The sequence below is a fragment of the Oncorhynchus clarkii genome, chromosome 3 (genome assembly GCF_045791955.1).
Source record: "Oncorhynchus clarkii lewisi isolate Uvic-CL-2024 chromosome 3, UVic_Ocla_1.0, whole genome shotgun sequence".
In the NCBI taxonomy this organism is placed as follows: domain Eukaryota; kingdom Metazoa; phylum Chordata; class Actinopteri; order Salmoniformes; family Salmonidae; genus Oncorhynchus; species Oncorhynchus clarkii.
This window is the reverse complement of record NC_092149.1, coordinates 22,800,259-22,824,106: the sequence shown is the minus strand read 5'-3', so window position 1 is coordinate 22,824,106 and position 23,848 is coordinate 22,800,259. Positions and strand designations below refer to the sequence as shown.

Sequence of the window (23,848 nt, the reverse complement as noted above, 5' to 3'; positions counted from 1 at the left end):
CATTCCCCTCTACAAGTATATAAGTCAGTAGCTAGAGACAAGTAGAAGCCAGTAGAACTAGATTGAGGCAAATATTGCTAGAATGTACAGTATGGAGTAAGTTATTACTTGGTTATTATCATCACTGGCTTCCTGTGGCATCTTACTCTCCCTCACAGACCAAGTTCATTGTTGTTGCGTTCCTATTACTCCACACATCGGCTTCCTCTTCTTCCTCCTTTTCTCCTGGAGCTGCAGGCATGTTGGAACCACTGTATCAATACATAGATGACCACCAAAATCAGTTTGTTCAGGTGAGGAATGAGCACTATTATGACATTCTACTTGGAGTTGGGACTCATAGCTATACTCTGTTACTGAACTGTATAATGATACAAATATACATGTTCTTGTGCTGTAGCGATGCGAATAGAGAGAAACGGAAGAAACCGAAGCAAAATAGTAAAGAAAAGAGGAATGTCCACTCACTGTTTTGCTGCTCCCATACGGGATCTTTTAATAAACCTTAGATGATATAATCACAACCAGGTTGCCTGCCTGCTATCCATAGGCCAGCTTCAGCAAGCTAATGTACCCTGGTATTACAAATGTGACAATATGAGGATGAAGGTGGCTCATGGTTTTGGTTCCCTAGGTAACCGGTATGGGCGAGGGGCCACGGACAACAAAGGGACAACAAAGGGGTCCTGACCTGGCTTCATGCTGTGGAGTCCTACCAGGCCACCGAGAAGGTTAGGATTTGCCCTGAAACAGCACAGCTGAAATCTGAATCTTAATGTTCTGCTTGCGGTCTCTAGTTAGTTTTCAGACATTATCTAACCCATGCAGTGTAGCTTAACATAGCAATGGTTATTAAAGGGATTCGGTAATGCATGTATCATAACCTCAATGTTTTGGCTAATCTGTGAGTCTGAATGTAAAACAATTTGTGGGATTGTAGTGGAGTCAAACAGTGTGTGAATAAGAGAAGGGTCACTGACTGGTAGCATTGCCTGGATCTATTGATTTCAGGAGATACTAGTGAATATAAAACTCATCATTGAGGGTCTGGAGGAGGTGGGCTCATATGGAGTTGACCAGGAAGAGAAACGACAGCTTCTTTGCAGATGTGGACTTCATAGTGATCTCTGACAGCGTGTGCGCGACCAGAACCCCAGCCCTGACCTATGGAACCAAAGGGAGCAGCTATTTCTTTGTGGAGGTGATGATATAGCTCATTTGATTGCTCAAATAAAAATATGACACACTCTACCATGGTACCATTTGTTCAGTATACTCCTCTGTTACTTGTTTCAGGTTGATTGCCCTAAACTGGACTTCCATTCTAGAGTGTATGGGGGTTCAATCCAGGAGCCCATGTCAGATCTGATAGCCTTACTGGGTGAGATACGTTTGACTGACAGCTCTATCCAATCGTCAAAAAAAGAGAGGCGCAACTCTCTTGTCTGATAGACAAAACTATATATTCATTCCGTTATAGTTCAGGTCAGAAGTCCCTGCACAAGCAAAAAATGAAGATAAAGGTGTATGTGAGCTAAGGTGCTTATCCAAACTCAGTTCCAGTTAAAACATGTTTCATCCCAAAATGTCTTCATTATTTCTTATTCCTCCCAAACAGGAAGTCTGTTAGATCACACAGGTAAGATCCTGGTTCCTGGGGTTACTGATGATGTCGCGCCCCTCACTGAGGATGAGAGGAAGCTCTATGACAACATCAGCTTTGACCTGGAGGAGATGACGAGTGTGACTGGCGTCAAACACTTCCTACAGGACACTAAGGTACTTGTCTGACCAATCATGGTCATTGCCATGCCAAACATTGAAAATTGGCCTAACAACCATTGGAGTTGGCTATACTAAACTAATCTGGGCGTAAGGATGAAGACGTGTTGGGTACTGTAGAAGTCGATGTTTGACAGAGTGTGATTACCTTTTTGGGATACACACTATCTGAGCTATATAACATGGGGCAGCAGGTAGCCTAGTGGTTAGAGCGTTGGACTAGTAAACGAAAGGTTGCAAGATCGAATTTCCGAGCTGACAAGGTAAAAATCTGTCATTCTGCCCCTGAACAAAGCAGTTAACCAATTGTTCCTAGGCTGTCATTGAAAATAAGAATTTGTTCTTAACTTTTTATGGCTGCAGGGGCAGTATTGAGTAGCTTGGATGAAAAGTTGCCCATTGTAAACGGCCAGCTCCTCAGTCTCAGTTGCTAATATATGCAAATATATGCATGCTAATATATGCATATTATTATTGGTGTTGGATAGAAAACACTCTGAAGTTTCTAAAACTGTTTGAATTATGTCTGTGAGTATAACAGAACTCATATTGCAGGCAAAACCCTGAGAAATTCCACTTCCTGTTCATATTTTTTCTGGGGGTGGCAGATTTTCAACCAAGCTCTCATTGAAATTACAGGGAGATATGGATGAGTTTTCACTTCCTACGCCTTCCACTAGATGTCAACAGTTAATAAAACTTTGTCTGATGACTCTAATGTGAAGGGGGGTCGAATGAGACAGGAAATAGTCACCACTGCCACAAGTTGACCATGCTTTCACCATGCGCGTTCACAGGGGAAGGACCTGCGTTCCATCGGTCATCTGAAGACATTCTAATTCTCCGGTTGGAATGTTATTCAAGATATATGTAAACAACATTCTAAAGATTGATTCAGTACATCGTTTGACATGTTTCTACTGACTGTTACGGGAATTGTTTACCAAACGCGCTAACCAAAGTAGCTAATTGGACATAAATAACGGACATTTTCAAACAAATCAAGCATTATTGTGGACCTGGGATTCCTAGGACTGCATTCTGATGAAGTTCATCAAAGGTAAGGAAACATGTATCATGTATTTTCTGGTTTCTGTTGACTCCAATATGAGGGCTAATTTGGCTACTGTTCTGAGCTCCATCTCAGATTATTGCATGGGTTGCTTTTTCCATCAACTTCTTTTGAAATCTGACAGTGGTTGCATTAAGTAGAGGTATATCTATAATTCCATGTGTATAACTTGTATTATCATCTACATTTATAATGAGTATTTCTGTTGAAATGATGTGGCTATGCAAAATCACTTGATGTTTTTGGAACTAGTGAATCTAATACACCAATGTAAACTCCGATTTTTTTATATAAATATGAACTTTATCAAACAAAACATGCATGTATTGTATAACATGAAATCCTATGAGTGTCATCTGATGAAGATAATTCAAGGTTAGTGATTAATTGTAACCCATCCTTGTCCATCCATGGGATCCAGGGGGCCTTCTCAGAACCAAGCACCAAAACTGTCATCCCCAAACAGGTCACAGGGAAGTTCTCCATCCGACAGGTCCCCAACCTGGACCCTCCAGATGTGGAGAGGAAGGTACAGAGTATCTATCTGTCATGGTTTGAATGACAGGTGTACTAGGGTTGGGACAGGAGAATACCCATAACAAATCCTTCAAGGATCAATGTCTGCTAAATTACCAAAATGTAAATGTATTGGTCTCTGAGGAAGTGTACAGTATAGAAAAGTTGGCTCGCTCTATCTTGGTCACTTTAAGAGTCCATGTGTATATTTAAGACCCCGAGACCAATCCTAACATAGCCACCCTCTTCAAGCCTCCATGTCCAACTCTCCTCTGTCACAATACCATGTTTCACAGGTGAAGGAGCACCTTCAGCAGGTCTTCTCCACTCTAAAAAGTCCTAACAGGCTGAGGGTGACCACACCTGTTGGGGCTAAACCATGGGTGGCTAACCTGAAGAACCCACAGTACGTTGCCGGACAAAGGGCAGTCAGAGAGGGTCAGTTGTAGAGGCCATTTACATAACCTCTCTCATTTGAAACCATGTCTAACTTCATTGTTTAATTTAAGATGCGGTTTATCCTTGTGTTAGTGTTTGAGTGGAACCGGAGCTGATCCGTGAGGGCTCCACCATCCCTATCGCTCAGAACTTCCAAGAGGAGATGGAACCGGAGCTGATCCGTGAGGGCTCCACCATCCCCATCGCTCAGAACTTCCAAGAAGAGATGGAACCGGAGCTGATCCATGAGGGCTCCACCATCCCCATCGCTCTTAACTTCCAAGAGGAGATGGAACCGGAGCTGAGCCGTGAGGGCTCCACCATCCCCATCGCTCTGAACTTCCAAGAGGAGATGGAACCGGAGCTGATCCGTGAGGGCTCCACCATCCCCATCGCTCTGAACTTCCAAGAGGAGATGGAACCGGAGCTGATCCGTGAGGGATCCACCATCCCCATCGCTCTGAACTTCCAAGAGGAGATGGAACAATAATACGAAAAAAAATAAGACATTGGATCACCTGCCGTAGGCTACATATTATACATTACGTGTGAAACATTATGTGAGGATTATATAGGAGATTTAATCAATGAGATGTGGGGGGAGATTCTCCATATAGTCAAAAGGTTGCCAAATTCTGTAAAATGTCTTTAACTTATTCCTCAAGCAGTAAGTGATTTTCTCCAAAGGGATACAACTATTAACTTCCGTTAGCCACATTGCAAATGGCAGGGAGGAATCCAATTTCCATTTCAAGGCAATACATTTCTTGGCAATCGCTAGCAATATTTCTGTTAGCTTTATAGTATGGCTTTGCCTAAGATTGGAGTTAGTAAAGTTACCCAGTAGACAGACCTCCGGGTCTAAAGGGAATGCAACCCCGTGAATTGAGGATATGGTATCGCATACCCCCTGCCAGAAACCGTGTCGTTTTGAACACTGCCAAGTGGAATGGAGGAATGTTCCTTCATCTGAGCCACATCTAAAACATAGGGAGGAGATATCTGGGTTGAACTTGTGCAGTCTAGATGGGGTGATATAGAGCTGATGGAGGAAATTAAACTGGATCAGTCAATGTGGATGTAACACCATCCCTGCATAGGTCACTCCATAGATCCTCATCTAGATCAATACCCAGATCTTTTTCCCATCTAAGTCGGGGTTTATCTAGCTCAGGCAGTGTTAGTCCTGACATAAGAGCATCGTATACACGGGAAATGGTCTTGAACAGTGGTTGGTCTGCGTGGCAGAATTGTTCAATAGGTGACATCTTAGGTAGGTTCCATTGTCCCTTGAGAGTCACCCTAATAAAGTTTCGTAGTTGTAGGTAGCTAAAGAAGTCCCTGTTAGGCAAGTGGTATTTCTGTTTCAGCTGATCAAAAGACATAAGAACTCCCTCCTCGTAACAATGTTCCAGAAGAGTGATACCCTTATCTGACCATGGTCTAAAGTTACTATTCTGGAAAAACATAGGAATCAATCTATTGTTCAATAAAGGGGTTTTAGGGGAAAGGAATCCCCCTCGTCTGAACAGCTCATGCAGTTTGCACCATGCCAGGACAGAATGTATGATTAAAGGGTTGTCTGATGGTTTTTATAGATTTTCTGTCCCATTTGTAAAACAATTCTGCCCCAGTGTCATCATTTACCTCAAGCTTTTCAATGTTCAACCATGAGGGAGAGGGACCATTGTCAGACCTCTGATCCAGAAACCTAGACTGTGCAGCCCAGTAGTACATTCTAAAATTGGGGAGGTCTAAGCCCCCTTGACTGTAATCAAGGGTCAGTTTATCCAGGCTTACCCTAGGGGTTTTGCCGTGCCAGATATTCCGTCTGGTCAGCTTGTCGAGAGAGGGAAAAAAATGCTGTGGGAACAGGGATAGGGAGAGATTGAAACAGATATAGAAATCTGGGCAAGACATTCATTTTAATTACATTGATTCTACCCAGTAGAGTGAGAGGTAAGTCCATCCATTTACAAAGGTCACCCTCCACCTTTTGCAACAAACTGGCCAGATTGAGTTTATAGAGGTTGTTCAGATTACCTTCCACCATTATGCCCAAATATGTGAAGCCCATAGGCGACCATCTAAAAGGAAACTTGTGCTTGATGGTATGATGGTCAAAGACAGACAACAACTCTGATAGATCATCGCTTGATTGGGAAGTGTAGAGGTCTTCATAGTATTTCTTAAAAGTATTATTAATTTCAATAGGGTCGAAAGATCATTAGTAAGAGTTTCTATAGCATTAATTGTCCTCTTACTTTCCTCTACTTTCAGTTGCCATGCCAATACTTTGTGAGCTTTCTCTCCAAGCTCGTAATAACGCTGTTTTGATTTAGTGATGGCCCTCTCAGCTTGATATGTGTTCAGAAAATTATATTTAAGTTTTTTATTTACCAAAAGCCTGTATAGATCTTTAGTCGGGCCTCTTTGGTAGGTTCTCTAGCTCTGAGATTTCAGATTCAAGGGCACTCAGTTCCGCACCGTGTTTTCTCTTCAGCCCTTTAGTATAGGAAATGATCGGTCCCCTCAGATAGGCCTTCAATGTGTCCCAAAGAATGAAACTGTCAGGAGCGGAACCATTATGCCAAAAACCCTAGACCCACTTCAATTTGCATACCGCCACAGATGATGCAATCTCTATTGCACTCAACACTACCCTTTCTCACCTGGACAAAAGGAACACCTATGTGAGAAAGAAATTCATTGAGTACGGCTCAGCGTTCAACACCATAGTGCCCTCAAAGCTCATAACTAAGCTAAAGACCCTGGGACTAAACACCTCCCTCTGTAACTGGATCCTGGACTTCTTGACGGGCCGCCCCCAGGTGGTAAGGGTAGGTAACAACACATCCGCCACACTGAACCTAACACAGGGGTCCCTCAGGGGTGCATGCTCAGTCCCCTCCTGTACTCCTTGTTCACTCATGACTGCATGGCTAGAAATGACTCCAACACCATCATCAAGTTTTCCGATGACACAACAGTGGTAGGCCTGATCACCGACAATGATGAGACAGCCTATAGGCAGGAGGTCAGAGACCTGGCCGTATGGTGCCAGGACAACAACCTCTCCCTCAATGTGATCAAGACAAAGGAGATGATTGTGGACTACAGGGAAAGGAGGACCGAGCACGCACCCATTCTCTTCGACGGGGCTATAGTGGAGCAGGTTGAGAGCTTCAAGTTCCTTGGTGTCCACATCACCAACAAACTATCAAGGTCCAAACACACTAAGACAGTCATGAAGATGGCACGACAAAGCCTATTCCCCCTCAGGAGACCGAAAAGATTTGGCATGGGTCCTCAGATCCTCAAAATGTTCTATAGCTGCACCATTGAGAGCATCCTGACGGGTTGCATCACAGCCTGGTATGGCAACTGCTCGGCCCCTGATCGCAAGGCACTACAGAGCGTAGTGCGTACGGCCCAGTACATCACAGAGGCCAAGCTTCCTGCCATCCAGGACCGCTATACCAGGCGGTGTCAGAGGAAGGCCCTAATACTTGTCAAAGACTCCAGCCACCCTAGTCATAGACTGTTCTCTCTGCTACCGCATGTCAAGTGGTCCAAAAGGCTTCTTAACAGCTTCTACCCCAAAGCCCCCCATTCCCTATTTTACACTGCTGATACTCTCTGTTTATTATCTATGCATAGTCACTCTACCTACAGGTACATATTACCTCAATTACCTCGACTAACCGGTACCCCCTGTATATAGCATCACTATTGTTTAATTATTTGTTACTTTTATTTTATATTTTTTCTGAACACTTCGTTTTCTTAAAACTGCATTGTTGGTTAAGGGCTTGTAAGTAAGTATTTCACTGTAAGGTCTCTACACCTGCTGTATTCGGCGCATTTGACAAATAACAATTGATTTGATTTGATTGGAGCGAGGGAAAGGTTAATGGAGAAAAGTACAGCGAGATATTTGATGAAAACCTGCTTCAGTGCGCTCAGGACAGGACGTCAGACTGGGGAGAAGGTTCAACTTCCAACAGGACAACGACCCTAAACACACGGCAAGACAATGCAAAAGTGGTCTCTAAACGTCCTTGAGAGTGGCCCAGCCAGAGCCCGGACTTGAACCCGATTAAGCATCTCTGGAGAGACCTGAAAATAGGTGTGCAGCGACACACCCCATCCAACCTGACAGAGCTTGAAAGGATCTGCAGAAAACAATGGAAGAAACTCCCCAAATACAGGTGTGCCAAGTTTGTAGCGTCATATCCAAGAATACTTGAGGCTGTAATCGCTGCTTTAACAAAGTGCTGATTAAAGGGTCTGAATACTTATGTAAATGTGATATTTCAGTGTATTTTTTATACTTTTGCAAAAAAAACTGTTTTTGCTTTATGGTGTATTGCATTATGGTGTATTGTGTGTAAATTGATGAGGGAAAAAACTATTTAATTAATTTTAGAATAAGGATGTAACGTATCAGAATGTGGAAAAAGTCAAGGGGTTCTGAATACATTCCGAATACACTGTGTTATCCAAGTGTTAAAAAAAAACACTTGGGTATTGTGAGAACATTTCAGGAAAAGCAGTGAGTCAGTCAACACACTTAAGTCTTTCCCCTTCATCAATAATTGTTTATATTGTACTTCAGATAGAGATCGGCTGTGACTTACATTTGTGTGACTTGTCATCTTTAGCTGGAGCAAGTGAGTCAGTCAGTGTGGATGTCTGTCAGAGAGAGTGGGCTGGGCTGGGAGGGGGCAGGGTTATGCAGACATTAGATGAGATTAGGAGGAAGCAACAGGTGTGTTTTTGCTGAAGATACTGTCAGGTCACTGTGTCAGTCTGCTAGATGAGCTTACCGAGTGAGAGACACAGAGAGAGACAGAGAGAGAGAGAGAGAGAGACTGACAGACAGACACAGTCAGGGAGGGAGCTGGAGTGTGAGAGAAACTGCAACGAGAGACACCAACATTGAGAATTGGACAGTACCACCAGAGAGGTGATGGAACCCATGGGTGATGTTCTCCACCTGTTAGTCATCCTGTCCTTGTTGGAGAAGGGCAATGCCAAAGTGGGAGACTTCAAAGCAGCAGGAGCCACAGCACCAGGAGATATCATCATTGGAGGGCTGTTTCCCATCCATGAGGGAGTAGAGGAATCCCCCAACATCTCAGCACCCCATGAACCACAGTGTGCCAGGTACAGTAAGTGCCAAAATAAGATTGGGTGTTGTAAAGAGATTCCTGAGGATTCTCTCTCTCTCTCTCTCTTTCTCTGTGGGGTGTATGTGATTCTGTCCGCATTTATGACTAAGTGTTCGTGAGAAAGAGTTTATTTATTCTGACAGGTTAACCACAGACAGTGTGATGATCCAACTATGCCTTATGTACCTTACACAAAAATGCACGCGCGCGCATGCACACACACACACACACACACACACATACAAACAGGTTCAACATGGACGGGTTCACCCAGGCATTGGCTATGATCCACGCTGTAGAGTCGGCCAACAGATCCCCTGTCCTGACTAGTCTAGGGATCTCTCTGGGGTACCGTATCCACGACTCCTGCTCTGATGTCACCAACGCTCTGAGGGCCTCAGCTGACTTCACACAGGTAAAGGCTCTTTAGCCGAAACGTTGGTCAAATCAATCCACAGCAAGTATAGATAAGTGTGTGACCTCTTCTTCATTTGTATAGTTTATCTTCCATTGGCCAGCATCTCATTTAAATGACGTACATTCTTTACTTCAAAGGATCCCACCACGGACTGTGGGGGAGGGGCCAACACCTCTAACTCTTCCCCGCCAATTATGGCCGTCATAGGGGCCTCTTCCTCTGAGATTTCCATCTCCGTTGCTCGGCAACTCAACCTAAAGCTCATCCCTCAAGTAAGCAGCCAAAACCCACCCACATAAATAATAATAAAGTACTGAGTTGTGTTAAATAAATGAAATAGACAGCAATGATGATACAGATGAATGGCCAAATCAATCCAACACAATGTAGACGGAAATTAATTCTCTCTTCGAATCATCACAGATCAGTTACGCCTCCACCGCCATCATCCTGAGTGACAAGAACCGTTTCCCTGCTTTCCTGAGGACCGTACCTAGCGACGTGTACCAGACACAGGCCATGGTCCAGTTGCTTAGCGACAGCAAATGGACCTGGGTGGGCGTGGTCACAACGGATGGAGACTACGGCCGCTCTGCCTTGGACAGCTTCGTCTCCCAGGCAACCGCCTCAGGGATCTGTGTGGCCTTCAAGGAGATCCTCCCTAATTCACTAATGAGTCCTGACAGCGAATCAGCAATCAGCCAAGCCGCCGCCACCCTCCTCAGGAACCCCAATGTCAAGGTGGTGGTGTCATTCGCCAAGCCTACTCAGATGATGTACCTATACCAGAAGCTGAGGAGTCTGGGGTCGGGGCTGGGGGAGAGGGTATGGGTGGCCAGTGACAGCTGGTCCTCGTCCAAGGAGGTCCTGGGAGAAATGGACCTCCCAGATATTGGCAATGTGGTGGGCTTCTCCTTCAAAAGAGGCAACCTGGCTCCTTTCCATCGCTACCTGATGAACCTGAGTGACATCAATGATGTCATAGGAAACAACTCCTTCCTAAAGGAGTTCTACTCACTGCCAAACAGGTCAGAAAACTCTGGGGTTTTGTCCTCCTCCACAGTCCCAGCAGAGATCCTGCTAAACAACAGCCATGTGAACTTAGTCTTCAATGTGGAGATGGCTGTCAGTGCCATCGCCCATGCAGTGGCTGATATCTGCAGCAGAAAGGACTGCAAGACACCAGGCACGGTCCAACCCTGGCAGGTAGCTACTGCACGATTCCTCATGTCTACAGCACACACTAATATACCAAACATGAGGAACACCTTCCTAATATTGAGCTGCACCCCCACTTTTGCCCTCAGAACAGCCTCAAATTGTCGGGGCATGACTCTACAAGGTGTCGAAAGTGGTCTACAGTGATACTGGCCCATGTTGACTCCAATGCTTCCCACAGTTTTGTCAAGTTGGTTGGATGTCCATTGGGTGGTGGACCACTCTTGATTCACATAGGAAACTGTTGAGCATGATATACCCAGCAACGTTGCAGTTCTTGACACCTGGCACATAATACCATATCCCGTTCAAAGGCACTTAATAGCACACATACACAATCCATGACTCAATAGTCTCAAGTCTTAAAAATACTTCTTTAACCCGTCTCCTCCCTTTCATCTACACTGATTAAAGTGGATTTAACATGTGACATGAATAAGGGATCATAGCTTTCACCTGGATTCATCTGGTCAGTCGATATCATGGAATAAGCAGGTGTTCTCAATGTTTTCTATACACAGTGTATTTTGGATATGGCTTGGGTCTATGGTATGTGAACTTACATATGAAAATGCATTTGCATTCATTTCAGGTGCTTGGAGCCCTGAAGGACAGTTGCTTTGAGCTGGAGGGGAAAAGCTACACGTTTGACCAGAAAGGAGACATCAACCTGGGCTATGATGTAACCTTGTGGAGGTCTGTGAGAGGGGTCATCAACGTCCATGACGTTGCAGCTGAGTACCATCCAAACAACAACAGCTTCAGCTATACCAGCGGAAACACCAAAAATCTTACTGACCTGAGGGTAAGGGTAAGGGTTAGGGTTAGGATTAGGGTGAGGATAAAGGTTAGGTCTCAATCTCTTTTAGTCTGTTTGCTAGGCTGCCACACAAAGGTTCAAATACACATCCATATTAACCTATCCCACTTCACATAGAGAGACACAAACACAAACAGGCCGGAATGTCAAATAATCTACTTTTTCTTTCACAAAGTGACGAAAGAAAACTTAACATACCTGTTTGAGAGACTTCTCAGCTAGACTGTAAAACAAGTAAAAATGGAAATTAAATAACTCCTAATCAGTGAAACAATGGGCATTGTTTGAATGTGAAAACCACATACCTTGGCACATACTGGGAGCACCTGTCTGTTATCACACATTCCTGTTAGATCTCAGTGATGATCTAAAAAACAAAACTCATAATTACCAGAGCATATAATCATTGGTTGAATAGTTTGAATACACCTGGCCTATTGAACACGGTTTTAAATCGAGAGATAGTTTAAACTGTGCCCAGGAAACTGGCCTTACACGTAAAGGCTTATTTGAATACTACTATTAATAGATTTAAGTCACAGTTTTCTTGGGTCAGTGTAACGGGATTCTTCCGTCGAAGGAGAGGAGGACCAAAATGTAGCGTGGTTGAAATTCGTGTTTGTTTTTAATAAGAAAACTATACATGAATAAACTACAAAAACAACAAACGTGTAAACCCGAAACAGTCCCGTGTGGCACTGACACAGGAGACAATCACCCACAAAACCCAACACCAAACAGGCTACCTAAATTTGGTTCCCAATCAGAGACAATGACTAACACCTGCCTCTGATTGAGAACCATATCAGGCCAAACACAGAAACAGACAAACTAGACACACAACATAGAATGCCCACTCAGATCACACCCTGACCAAACAAAACATAGAAACATACAAAGCAAACTATGGTCAGGGTGTGACAGTCAGCCATTTAAATTAGTGCATTGTGTCCCGGTGCAGGATGTGGTGTCTGTTTGCTCGCCTAGCTGTGAACCTGGGAAGTTCAAGAAGATTGCTCAGGGTCAGCACACCTGCTGCTATGAATGCATCAACTGCACTGAGAACCACTACTCCAACAACACTGGTTAGTTCTCCTGTCCTGTCTCTCTATACACACCAGTGTACTCTATCTCTCCTCAGTAAACAGATTGTTCACACAATCTTCCTCCATGTTTTCAATATGTTCCCTAAGACTTCCCAACACTGTTCTTATCCAAAACAGTTAGTACTAGGCAACAACAAACATATTTCTAAATGCTAGACAGTTGTTCAAGCACTATCCTACCTTACAACCCTTCTCTCCAGACATGGACCAGTGTCTCTCTTGTGACACAAAGAGAGAGTGGTCCCTGGAAGGGAGCTCTGGGTGTACCCATAAGACCCTGGAGTTCTTCTCCTGGCAGGATGGCTTTGCGGTGGCGCTGCTGACACTGGCGGCCCTGGGCATCGTCCTGGTTCTCCTGGTGGGGGCTCTCTTCCTACACCACCACCAGACCCCCGTTGTGAGGGCTGCCGGGGGGCCTCTCTCCCAGATCATCCTGCTCTCTCTAGTGGGAAGTTTTGTTAGTGCTGTGTTCTTTGTAGGTCAACCCAGCAGCCTACAGTGTAAGGTATGTACGGTACACACAGTTTGGGAAACACTGCTATAATGTACTGTCTGAATGTATCAGTGTTATTTTGTGAATTCATGGTTTATTGTGTGTGTATTGTTCTGAACCTTTTGTTACTTTGTGGTAAGGAATTTAGTTTGTAAACGGAAAGAAAATCTAAATACAAAGAGATAATACATTTCTGTATCAATGTCTCATATCTTCTCATCTCGTCATCAAGGTGCGTCAGGTGCTGTTTGGCCTCAGCTTCACCCTGTGTGTTTCCTGCATCTTGGTCAAGTCCCTGAAGATCCTGCTGGCCTTCCAGCTCAACCCTGACCGGAAGGATGTTCTCCGCCGCCTCTACCAACCGTATGCCATCATCTGTCTCTGCGTGGCCCTACAGGTACTCACCTGCACCCTGTGGCTGGTCCTGCAGAGCCCCCGGGAGAAGGCCACGGTCTTCACCACCACTGTGTTGGCCGAGTGTGACGAAGGCTCCCAAGTGGCGTTTGGTGTGATGCTGTGCTACATCGCTGTCCTGGCGCTCGTATGTTTTGCCTGCGCGTTTAAAGGCCGCAAGCTGCCACAGAAGTACAACGAGGCCAGGTTCATCACCTTCAGCATGCTCCTCTACCTGATGTCCTGGCTGATATTTGTGCCCGTCTATGTGACCACCTCTGGGAAGTACCTGCCAGCAGTGGAGATGGTGGTCATCCTCATCTCCAACTATGGCATCCTCAGCTGTCATTTCTTCCCCAAGTGCTACGTCATCCTCTTCAAGAAGGAGCACAACACCAAGAGTGCCTTCATGAAGAACGTGTATGACTATTCCAGAAAGGGCATTACTGACTCTAGCTCTGTCTCTGAGATTTCAGTCTCTCAGACAGAAGGGTATCGCATCAGTCACCCTTACTCCATCAGTTCACCTTCCTTCTTCATGTCTCCTCCACCAGTAGAACCCACAGCACCTCAGAATTACTGGTCTGTTGACCAGAACATTCAGAGCATTGACACTGAAACCCATTGCACCGTCGTAGACCATGGAGTGTTTGTCACAGGTCAGCTGACTCGACCACACCGTCTGAGGAGAAGCATGAGCCTATGAGTGGAGTGGACCAGTGTCTGGAACTTTTACATCTTACAGTACATCACACAGTGTGTCTCTGTGATCCTATCTTTGGTTTGACTGTTCCCATTTTGCTTAGTCTACTGGCATGTGTTTTGCCCAAGTGGGTTGTTTTTACATTCAAGTCAATTTGGGTAACACTTTATTTGACACTGTTATTGTCAAACTCTGTCATGAGTTATATTCATCTATCAATATTTGTATTGGTTAAGCGCCAATGGTGTACAGGGTTGATTTATTTCTGAACTGCATATGATTTCTATACTGTGTGAAATGTTCTAACTAAGCATCATGGAGGATGTTGGTTTTTGCTATAGATATACCATCATGCTGTGTGTTGGATCCCTGATTAGGCCGTTTCTATGTGTAATGTATACAGTAAACAGCATTTATATCTATTATAAGGGCTGATGCAGCAGGATACAAATGAGATATTACATTTCATATTGAAAACAAGTCTACGATGAACACAATAGTTGGAATTTGTGTCAGTTTCTTAATGCATGCCTGGTTTGTCAGTGGACGTTATTGAAGTTCTTACATATTTCTAAGTACCTTGACATGTATTTCCACATTATTCATGTATATTATTCATGTATATATTAACATTACTTTGTGTACAGTATATTAAACGTTTGAATGTGCAGTTGACTTTCAGTTGCTGTTTCCATGCTCTAAATACACGTCCATTCAATTACTGTAACTTCTCTCTCTGTGTATGTTGACATCTTGACACCATATCTGCTTCTTCTCACTGTCTGCTGTTTTCAGAGCCCACCTGATGAGCACACCTATGCTGTCTATTTAGGCTGCAGGTCTAACGCCACAGTGACACAATGAGAGAGAGAGAGAGAGAGAGAGAGAGAGAGAGAGAGAGAGAATGAGAGAGAGAGAGAGAGAGAGAGAGAGCTGCTAGCATTTTCCCAGTGCCCAAACACATGTGCTTGTAGTAACTGTACTACACTGAGCTCTTCCTCCAAAGCTCAAATATCCCGGGCTCTACGGTAGTAGAACATTCCATGAATGAACTCTGGGCTTCTGCTCTGCTGCTGAACAGTAGTCTCAGAAACCTGACCCTAGGCAACAGTACAGGCTAAGGTCTGGTTTCAATGACAAACTCTTTTGGCAACATCGATAAGGTGAAAAAAATTCAGACAGACAACTATCTCAACAAATCACGAGGAAGACATGCCAGAACGGCAAGATTTGAAACCAAAGTTTGCAGGAAAATCCTTTGCAGTGATTTTAGTGAGAGTATGTGATCCAAACTAGCCACTTGCAAAATGAACTTATTCAAAATAACCTCTGTTATCCCCATCTTGCTAGCTACTATTTTAGATTTTGAAACTAGACCCTAGTCACTGCTGAGAACAGCATGTCTGCTCTATATCTCTATGTCTTTGTGGTACAGGGGCTGTTTTTAGACCAGAGAGCATGTTTCTGTGCAAACGGATAGGCCCAAATCCATGATAGTAACTCAATCTTCCATTGACATCAGTGCATTATTAACAATAAGTTTGAATTAAGTGCGCACATCTGAAGATACGTTTAATCTCATCTCTGTTGTCTCCTTCTCATCAGTAACTCCAGTGAACTTCCACTCCTGTCCCTGCCATTGTCACCAGACTCGCCTTCAAAGTTGGCTGCAATGTTAAACGCCCACTTTGACTTGACCAAGTTTTTGAGGTGTGAGTCATTGAGGAGATGTTGAAACTTCGGTCTGTCCTAAATTCCATCAAACAACAGGTGATGATGAAGACTGCACAATCATTGGAATGAGGAAACAAACTATCTCAAAAAACAAAATCTGAAACCCATAGACATGCATGCATACCGAAGTGTGTGTGTGTGTGTGCGTGTGCGTGTGCGTGTGTGTGTGTGTGTGTGTGTCCGCGCGCGCGCGTGTGTGTGTGTGTGCTTGGAGCGTCTGTCTGTTTTATAGGAATTAAACAGACAAGTTCCGTGGAAACTATTACTGCTTTTGTGCAGAATAACCCTACAGAGGTCAAGTCAAAATCCCCTCAATTCCATCCACCAAGAGACCTTACATTATGTCTAAGATAGAAGTTAATATATTTTTTCTTCATTATTTTACAGTCAAATCCACATTAACCTCTCATGGAAGAGCCAGACAACAGCTCCATGAGTAAGTCCAGCTTCACTCACAGCCCTCTGTGGTCCATTGGGTTAAAGGAAACATAACCACAATGGTGGCATGATACACTTATCATGTTTTAGGGAAGACCCAGATGCAGATAGTGTTGAAGTTACACAAGTTTATTGCTAGAACAGGGGGCAGGAAAAACAACAGGTCAAGGGCGAGTCCAAAAGGTACAGAACAGCAGGCAGTATCAGGGTCAGGGCAGGCAGAGTTCAATAATCCAGTGTGGTGTGGTGGGGCAAGGTACAGCACAGCAGGTAGGCTCAGGGTTAGGGCAGGCAGAATGGTCAAAACCGTGAAAACTAGAAAACAGGAACTATAGAAAAGACAGGTGCAAGGGGAAACCACTGGTAGGCATGACAAACAAAACGAACTGGCAACAGACAAACAGAGAACACAGGTATAAATACACATGGGATACTGCAGGGAGATAGGAGACACATGGTGGGGGGTGGAGACAAGCACAAAGACAGGTGAAACAGATCAGGGTGTGACAATGCTAATCACCTAAACTAGGGGATTCTGGACAGAATACCCCAGAAGTTATTATGGCCTCTGTATCAAAGCCGAAACGAAAACACAAAAAAACATTCCCAAATGGGAGAGAAATAAATCAACCTAAAACATAAACATTATTTCATCCAATTGATCAAACATGATAAATATTAGAAAACACCTTTTTTGTGTGTCTGACAAAATGTAGCATTAAACAATTTACAACTCACTTGAATATATATATATAATTTCCAACTCCTTGGGTCAATTAACGTGGTCCTCAAAATGTACACATGATCTACAATTTTCATAAAATACAACATGTCAAAAGTAAAGAGCCGTTCTGTGAGTTTGTGTGGCCTATCACTTTGAAGCTGAGCCGTTGTTGCTCCTAGACCTTTCCACTTCACAATAACAGCACTTACAATTGAACGGGGAAGCTCTGGAGGGGCAGAAATTTGACAAACTGACTTGTTGGAAAGGTGGAATCCTATGATGGTGCCATGTTAAAAGTCACTGAGCTCTTCGGTAAGGGGATTATACTGCCAATGTTTTTTTCTATGGAGATTGCATGGTTGTGTGCTCAGTTGTATACACCTGTCAGCAACAGGTGTGACTGAAATAGCCAAATCCACTAATTTGAAGGAGTGTCCACCTACTTTTTTATACTTAGTGAATATATATAATTTCCAACTCCTTGGATCAATTAATATGGTACTCAAAATGTACAAGGCATCTGCAATTTAAAAAATCTTAACCAGGAGCCAGGTTTCAGGAGTGGGTTTGATGATGAGATTAAAGCTAAAAGAAGAGTAGAATGCTGAAATACTGTGCTTGGGATCACACACACTAATAAAAGCTCAGCAGTTCAGTGTAGCCAGGTTGGGTTTCCTCCACCAATCAAGAGTTTATATCATTTAAAATAAAACATTTAACAACCATTTTCTATAAGATGTCCTAAACAATACATAGTCTAGAAGAACTTCTAAATAAAATATGTTCTAGAAGCCATTCTAAAAAAACATGTTCAAAAGCTGTTCTAAACAAAACATATTCTAGAAGCCATTCTAAACAAAACATGTTCAAAAGCTATTCTAAACAAAACATGTTCTAGAAGCCATTCTAAAAAAAACATGTTCAAAAGCTGTTCTAAACAAAACATGTTCTAGAAGCCATTCTAAACAAAACGTGTTCTAGAAGCCATTCTAAACAAAACATGTTGTAGAAGCCATTCTAAACAAAACATGTGCAAAAGCTGTTCTAAACTAAACATATTCTAGAAGCCATTCTAAACAAAACGTGTTCAGAAGCTGTTCAAAACAAAACATGTTCAAAAGCTATTCTAACAAAACATGTTCAAAAGCTGTTCTAAACAAAACATGTTCTAGAAGCAGTTCTAAACATAACATGTTCTAGAAGCCATTCTAAACAAAACATGTTCTGGAAGCCGTTCTAAACAAAACATATTCTAGAAGCACTTCTAAACAATACATGTTCTAGAAGCCATTTTTAACAAAACATGTTCTAGAAGCCGTTCTAAACAAAACATATTCTAGAAGCACTTCTAAACAAAACATGTTCTAGAAGCTGTTCTAAAAGGTGAGGGGAACCAGAGGACACAAACACATGAACAACAGAAGATCAGAATAAAGCAGCAACAGGTGTGCACTACATATCTAAGTCAGAAAACACATTATACTGCATTTAATAATTCACACCTTCCAATTAGTATGTATAGTTGAAGTCGGAAGTTTACGTATACCTTAGCCAAATACATTTAAATTATGTTTTTTCACAATTCCTGATATTTAATCCTAGCAAAAATCCCCTGTCATAGGCCAGTTAGGATCAGCACTTTATTTTAAGAATGTGACATTTCAGAATAATAGTAGAGAGAATGATTTATTTCAGCTTTTATTTCTTTCATCACATTCCCAGTGGGTCAGAAGTTTACATACCCTCAATTAGTATTTGGTAGCATTGCCTTTAAATTGTTTAACTTGGGTCAAACGTGTTGGGTAGCCTTCCACAAGCTTCCCACAAAAAGTTGGGTGAATTTTGGCCCATTCCTCCTGACAGAGCTGGTGTACTATTGTCAGGTTTGTAGGCCTCCTTGCTCACACACGCTTTATCAGTTCTGCCCACAAATTTTCTATAGGATTGAGGTCAGGGCTTTGTGATGGCCACTCCAACACCTTGACTTTGTTGTCCTTAAGCCATTTTGCCAAACTTTGGAAGTATGCTTGGGGTCATTGTGCATTTGGAAGACTCATTTGCGATCAAACTTCCTGGCTGATGTCTTGAGATGTTGCTTCAATATATCCACATGTGTTTCCTCCCTCATGATGCCATCTATTTTGTGAAGTGCCCCAGTCCCTCCTGCAGCAAAGCACCCCCCACAACATTATGCTGCCACCCCCATGCTTCACGGTTGGGATGGTATTCTTCAGCTTGCAAGCATCCCCCCTTTTCCTCCAAACATACCAATGGTCATTATGGCCAAACAGTTCTATTTTTATTTCATCAGACCAGAGAACATTTCTACAAAAAGTACGATCTTTGTCCCCATGTGCAGTTGCAAGCCATAGTCTGGCTTTTTCATGGAAGTTTTGGAGCAGTGGCTTCTTCCTTGCTGAGCGGCCTTTCAGGTTATGTCGATAGGACTCGTTTTACTGTGGATATAGATACTTTGTACCTGTTTCCTCCAGCATCTCCACAAGGTCCTTTGCTGTTGTTCTGGGATTGATTTTCACTTTTCGCACCAAAGTACGTTCATCTCTAGGAGACAGAACGCGTCTCCTTCCTGAGCGGTATGACGGATGCGTGGTCCCATGGTGTTTATACTTGCGTACTATTGTTTTTACAGATGAACGTGGTACCTTCAGGCATTTGGAAATTGATCCCAAGGCTGAACCAGACTTGTTGAGGTCTACAATTTTTTTAGTCAGTGTGGATGTCTGTCAGAGTGGGCTGGGCGCGAGGGGATAGGGTTATGCAGACATTAGATGGGATTAGGAGGAAGCAACAGGTCTGTTTTTATTGAAGATGCTGACAGGTCACTGTGTCAGTCTACTAGAGGAGAAAACAGAGTGAGAGTCTGAGAAAGAGTGAGAGAAAGAGTGAGAGAGAGAGATGGAGGCAGTGAGAGAGAGGATGTGTGAGAGAGAGAGAGAGAGAGACGGACACAGTCAGGGAGGGTTAGAGGGAGTGTGAGAGAAACTGCAACGAGAGACACCAACATTGAGAATTGGACAGTACCAACAGAGAGGTGATGGAACCCATGGGTGATATTCTCCACTCTCCTTGTTGGAGAAGGGCAATGCCAAAGTAGAAGCAGCAGGAGCCACAGCATCATTGGAGGGCTGATAAGATCTCTCTCTCTCTCTCTCTCTGTGTGTGTGCGTGTGAGATTTTGTCCACATGTATGACTAAGTGTTCGTGAGAGAGAGTTTATTTACTCTGACAGGTTAACCACAGACAGTGTGATGATCCAACTATGCTTTATGTACCTTTCACACACACACACACACACACACACACACACACACACACACACACACACACACACACACACACACACACATACACACCCAGGCATTGGCTATGATTGTCACGACTTCCGCCGAAGTTGGCTCTCCTGCCTGGCGGTGCTCGGCGGTCGTCGTCACCGTCCTACTAGCCACCATCGATCCCTTTTTCGTTTGTCTGTTGGTTTTGTCTTATTAGTTTCACCTGTGTGTATTTTAGTTTATTGACGTCCTTATATGTAGTAGGTTGTCCCGCCCTTGTTTTGTGCGGGATTGTTTTGGTTTCATGTATTTTCGTGAATACGTGTTGTGTTATTTGCTCCGATATATTTAATCCTGTGTTGGATTATTTCACCCTGTATTTTGGGTTGACCGTGTTTGGTTCCAGAAAATAAACTATCGACTCACTGTACCTGCTCTCTGCGCCTGATTCCACCCACCTTGTTAATACGTGACAGAATCCCGCACCACCATGGAATCAGCAGGAGCAGCCGCGTCTCCTCTCCCATCGATGGAGGAGAGAGTCCTCCACCACACCAGCGTGCTTCATCGGATTGGTTCTGCCATGGACCAAATGATGGAGAGGATGGATCGATGGGAGAGGAGTGGTCTTCCCACATCATCGCTAGCACCCCCTTCTCCAGCACCTCCTGTTCCTGCGACCACATCTGGCTCCGGGGCTCTTCGGTTGACACTCCCACGGGAGTATGACGGAACGGCGGCTGGGTGCCAGGGTTTCCTCCTTCAACTGGAACTATACCTGGCTACCGTGCGTCCTGCTCCCTCTGGAGAGGAGAGCGTGAGCGCCCTCGTCTCCTGCTTGACTGGGCGAGCCCTCGAGTGGGCCAACGCAGTGTGGAATGGTCCGGACTCGGCGAGGGATAATTACCCAGAGTTCACCCGCCGATTCCGAGCTGTTTTTGACCATCCACCAGAGGGTCGGGCGGCGGGTGAACGGCTGTTCCACCTGCGGCAGGAGACGAGGAGCGCACAGGACTTTGCTCTGGAGTTCAGGACCTTGGCCGCAGGAGCAGGATGGAACGACAGGGCCTTGGTCGATCATTTCAGATGCAGTCTCAGGGAGGACGTCCGCAGGGAGCTGGCATGTCGGGACACCACCTGCACACTGGATGAGCTCATTGACTTGGCTATCCGTCTCGACAATCTGCTGGCTGCCCGTGGGCGTTCGGATCAGGCCCTGTCGTTTCCACTTCCCAGCCCTCCTGCCCCTATCCCTATGGAATTAGGAGGGGCAGCTTCGAGGGAGACCGGAGGAGGAGTGTCCTCCTGCACCAGTTGTGGTCGACGAGGGCACACGTCAGACCGGTGCTGGAGGAACTCGTCTGGGAGTCGGGAGGGCAGGCGGAGCACTGCTCGATCACCCCAGGTGAGTAAGCACCAGACTCACCCAGAGCCTCCTGTCGGTCATGTGTATGTTTTGACTTCTTTCCCTGGGTTTTTTCCCTCTCTACAGCATAAGGCGCTAGTCGATTCAGGCGCAGCTGGGAATTTCATGGATCGTGGGCTTGCGTTAAGGCTAGGGATTCCCCTGGTGTCGGTAGACCAACCTTTCCCCGTGCACTCCTTAGATAGCCGACCATTAGGGTCAGGAGTGATTAGGGAGGCTACGGTGCCACTGGACATGGTAACGCAGGGGGATCATAAGGAGCAGATTAGTCTGTTCCTTATAGATTCACCTGCGTTTCCAGTGGTGTTGGGGGTTCCCTGGTTAGCTCAACACAACCCGGTGATTTCCTGGCGACAGGGGCTCTTAAGGGGTGGTCAGAGGAGTGTTCAGGTAGGTGTAGAGGAGTTGCCGTTTGCTGAATCGCTGAGACAGGGGTACATTCGGCCCTCCGCATCACCCGTCTCCTCAAGCTTCTTTTTTGTGAAGAAGAAGGATGAAGGTCTGCGTCCGTGCATTGATTATAGAGGTCTAAATTCCATCACAGTGGGGTTTAGTTACCCACTACCTCTCATCGCTACGGCGGTGGAATCATTTCACGGGGCGCGCTTCTTCACAAAACTGGACCTGAGGAGCGCGTATAATCTGGTGCGTATCCGGGGAGGAGATGAGTGGAAAACTGCATTTAGTACTACATCTGGTCATTATGAGTACCGCGTCATGCCATACGGGTTGAAGAATGCTCCAGCCGTCTTCCAATCCTTCGTAGACGAGATTCTCCGAGACCTGCTCGGGCAGGGAGTGGTAGTGTACATCGATGACATATTGATCTATTCTGCCACACGCGCGGCGCATGTGTCTCTGGTGCGTAAGGTACTTGGGCGACTGCTGGAGCATGACCTGTATTGCAAGGCGGAGAAATGTGAGTTTTTCAAACAGTCCGTTTCCTTCCTGGGATATCGTATTTCCACCTCTGGGGTGGTGATGGAGGATGACCGCGTTACAGCCGTGCGTAATTGGCCGACTCCGACCACGGTGAAAGAGGTGCAGCGGTTTTTAGGGTTTGCCAATTACTACCGGAGGTTTATCCGGGGTTTTGGTCAGGTGGCTGCTCCCATCACCTCGCTGCTGAAGGGAGGACCGGTGCGCTTGCGCTGGTCAGCAGAGGCGGGCAGAGCATTCACTCGTTTGAAGGAGCTGTTCACCAATGCGCCCGTGTTGGCGCATCCGGACCCCTCTTTAGCGTTCATAGTGGAGGTGGATGCGTCCGAGGCTGGGGTCGGAGCCGTGCTGTCCCAACGCTCGGGCGTGCCACCCAAGCTTCGCCCTTGTGCTTTCTTTTCGAGCAAGCTCAGCCCAGCGGAGCGAAACTATGATGTGGGGGACCGGGAGTTGTTAGCTGTAGTCAAGGCTCTGAAGGTGTGGAGACATTGGCTTGAGGGGGCTAAACATCCCTTTCTCATCTGGACTGACCATCGTAATCTCGAGTATATCCGGGCAGCGAAGAGACTAAATCCACGTCAGGCTAGATGGGCCATGTTTTTTACCAGGTTCCGGTTTACCCTCTCATACCGGCCAGGCTCCCAAAACACCAAGGCCGACGCGCTGTCCCGCCTCTATGATACCGAGGAGCGGCCCGTTGAGCCAACTCCCATCATTTCACCGTCATGTCTCGTGGCACCGGTGGTATGGGAGGTGGACGCGGAGATAGAGGAGGCCTCACGGTCAGAGCCGCCCCCCCCCAGCTGTCCAGTGGGAACTCAGTACGTGCCGAGGGGGGTCCGGGACAAGCTGATTCGGTGGGCTCATACTCTCCCCTCCTCGGGTCATCCTGGCATCGAGAGGACAGTGCGGAGTCTGAGAGTGAGATACTGGTGGCCCACGCTAGCTAAAGACGTGAGATTTTATGTCTCCTCCTGCTCAGTGTGTGCTCAGAGCAAGGCTCCTCGGCACCTGCCTAGAGGGAAATTACAACCCCTCCCCGTTCCACAACGGCCGTGGACACACTTATCGGTGGACTTTCTTACCGACCTTCCCCCGTCCCAGGGAAGTACTACGATCCTGGTCGTTGTGGATCGGTTTTCTAAGTCCTGTCGTCTCATC

The 23,848-nt window shown here is 45.2% G+C and overlaps 1 protein-coding gene and 1 pseudogene across 1 annotated transcript; both read left to right on the top strand.

Annotated features, from left to right (window-relative positions):
- Window positions 1–597: 597 nt before the first annotated feature.
- On the top strand, window positions 598–4,298 carry LOC139385187 (beta-Ala-His dipeptidase-like; annotated as a pseudogene).
- Window positions 4,299–8,730: 4,432 nt separating this feature from the next.
- LOC139390950 (G-protein coupled receptor family C group 6 member A-like) lies at window positions 8,731–14,723 on the top strand. The gene is made up of 8 exons (XM_071138384.1): window positions 8,731–8,977; window positions 9,232–9,397; window positions 9,538–9,672; window positions 9,824–10,606; window positions 11,211–11,423; window positions 12,400–12,523; window positions 12,745–13,049; window positions 13,270–14,723. Exons 1-8 carry the CDS (start codon window positions 8,781–8,783, stop codon window positions 14,134–14,136), a joined length of 2,790 nt encoding a protein of 929 aa, XP_070994485.1. The 5' UTR covers window positions 8,731–8,780; the 3' UTR covers window positions 14,137–14,723.
- The last annotated feature ends 9,125 nt before the right edge of the window (window positions 14,724–23,848 follow it).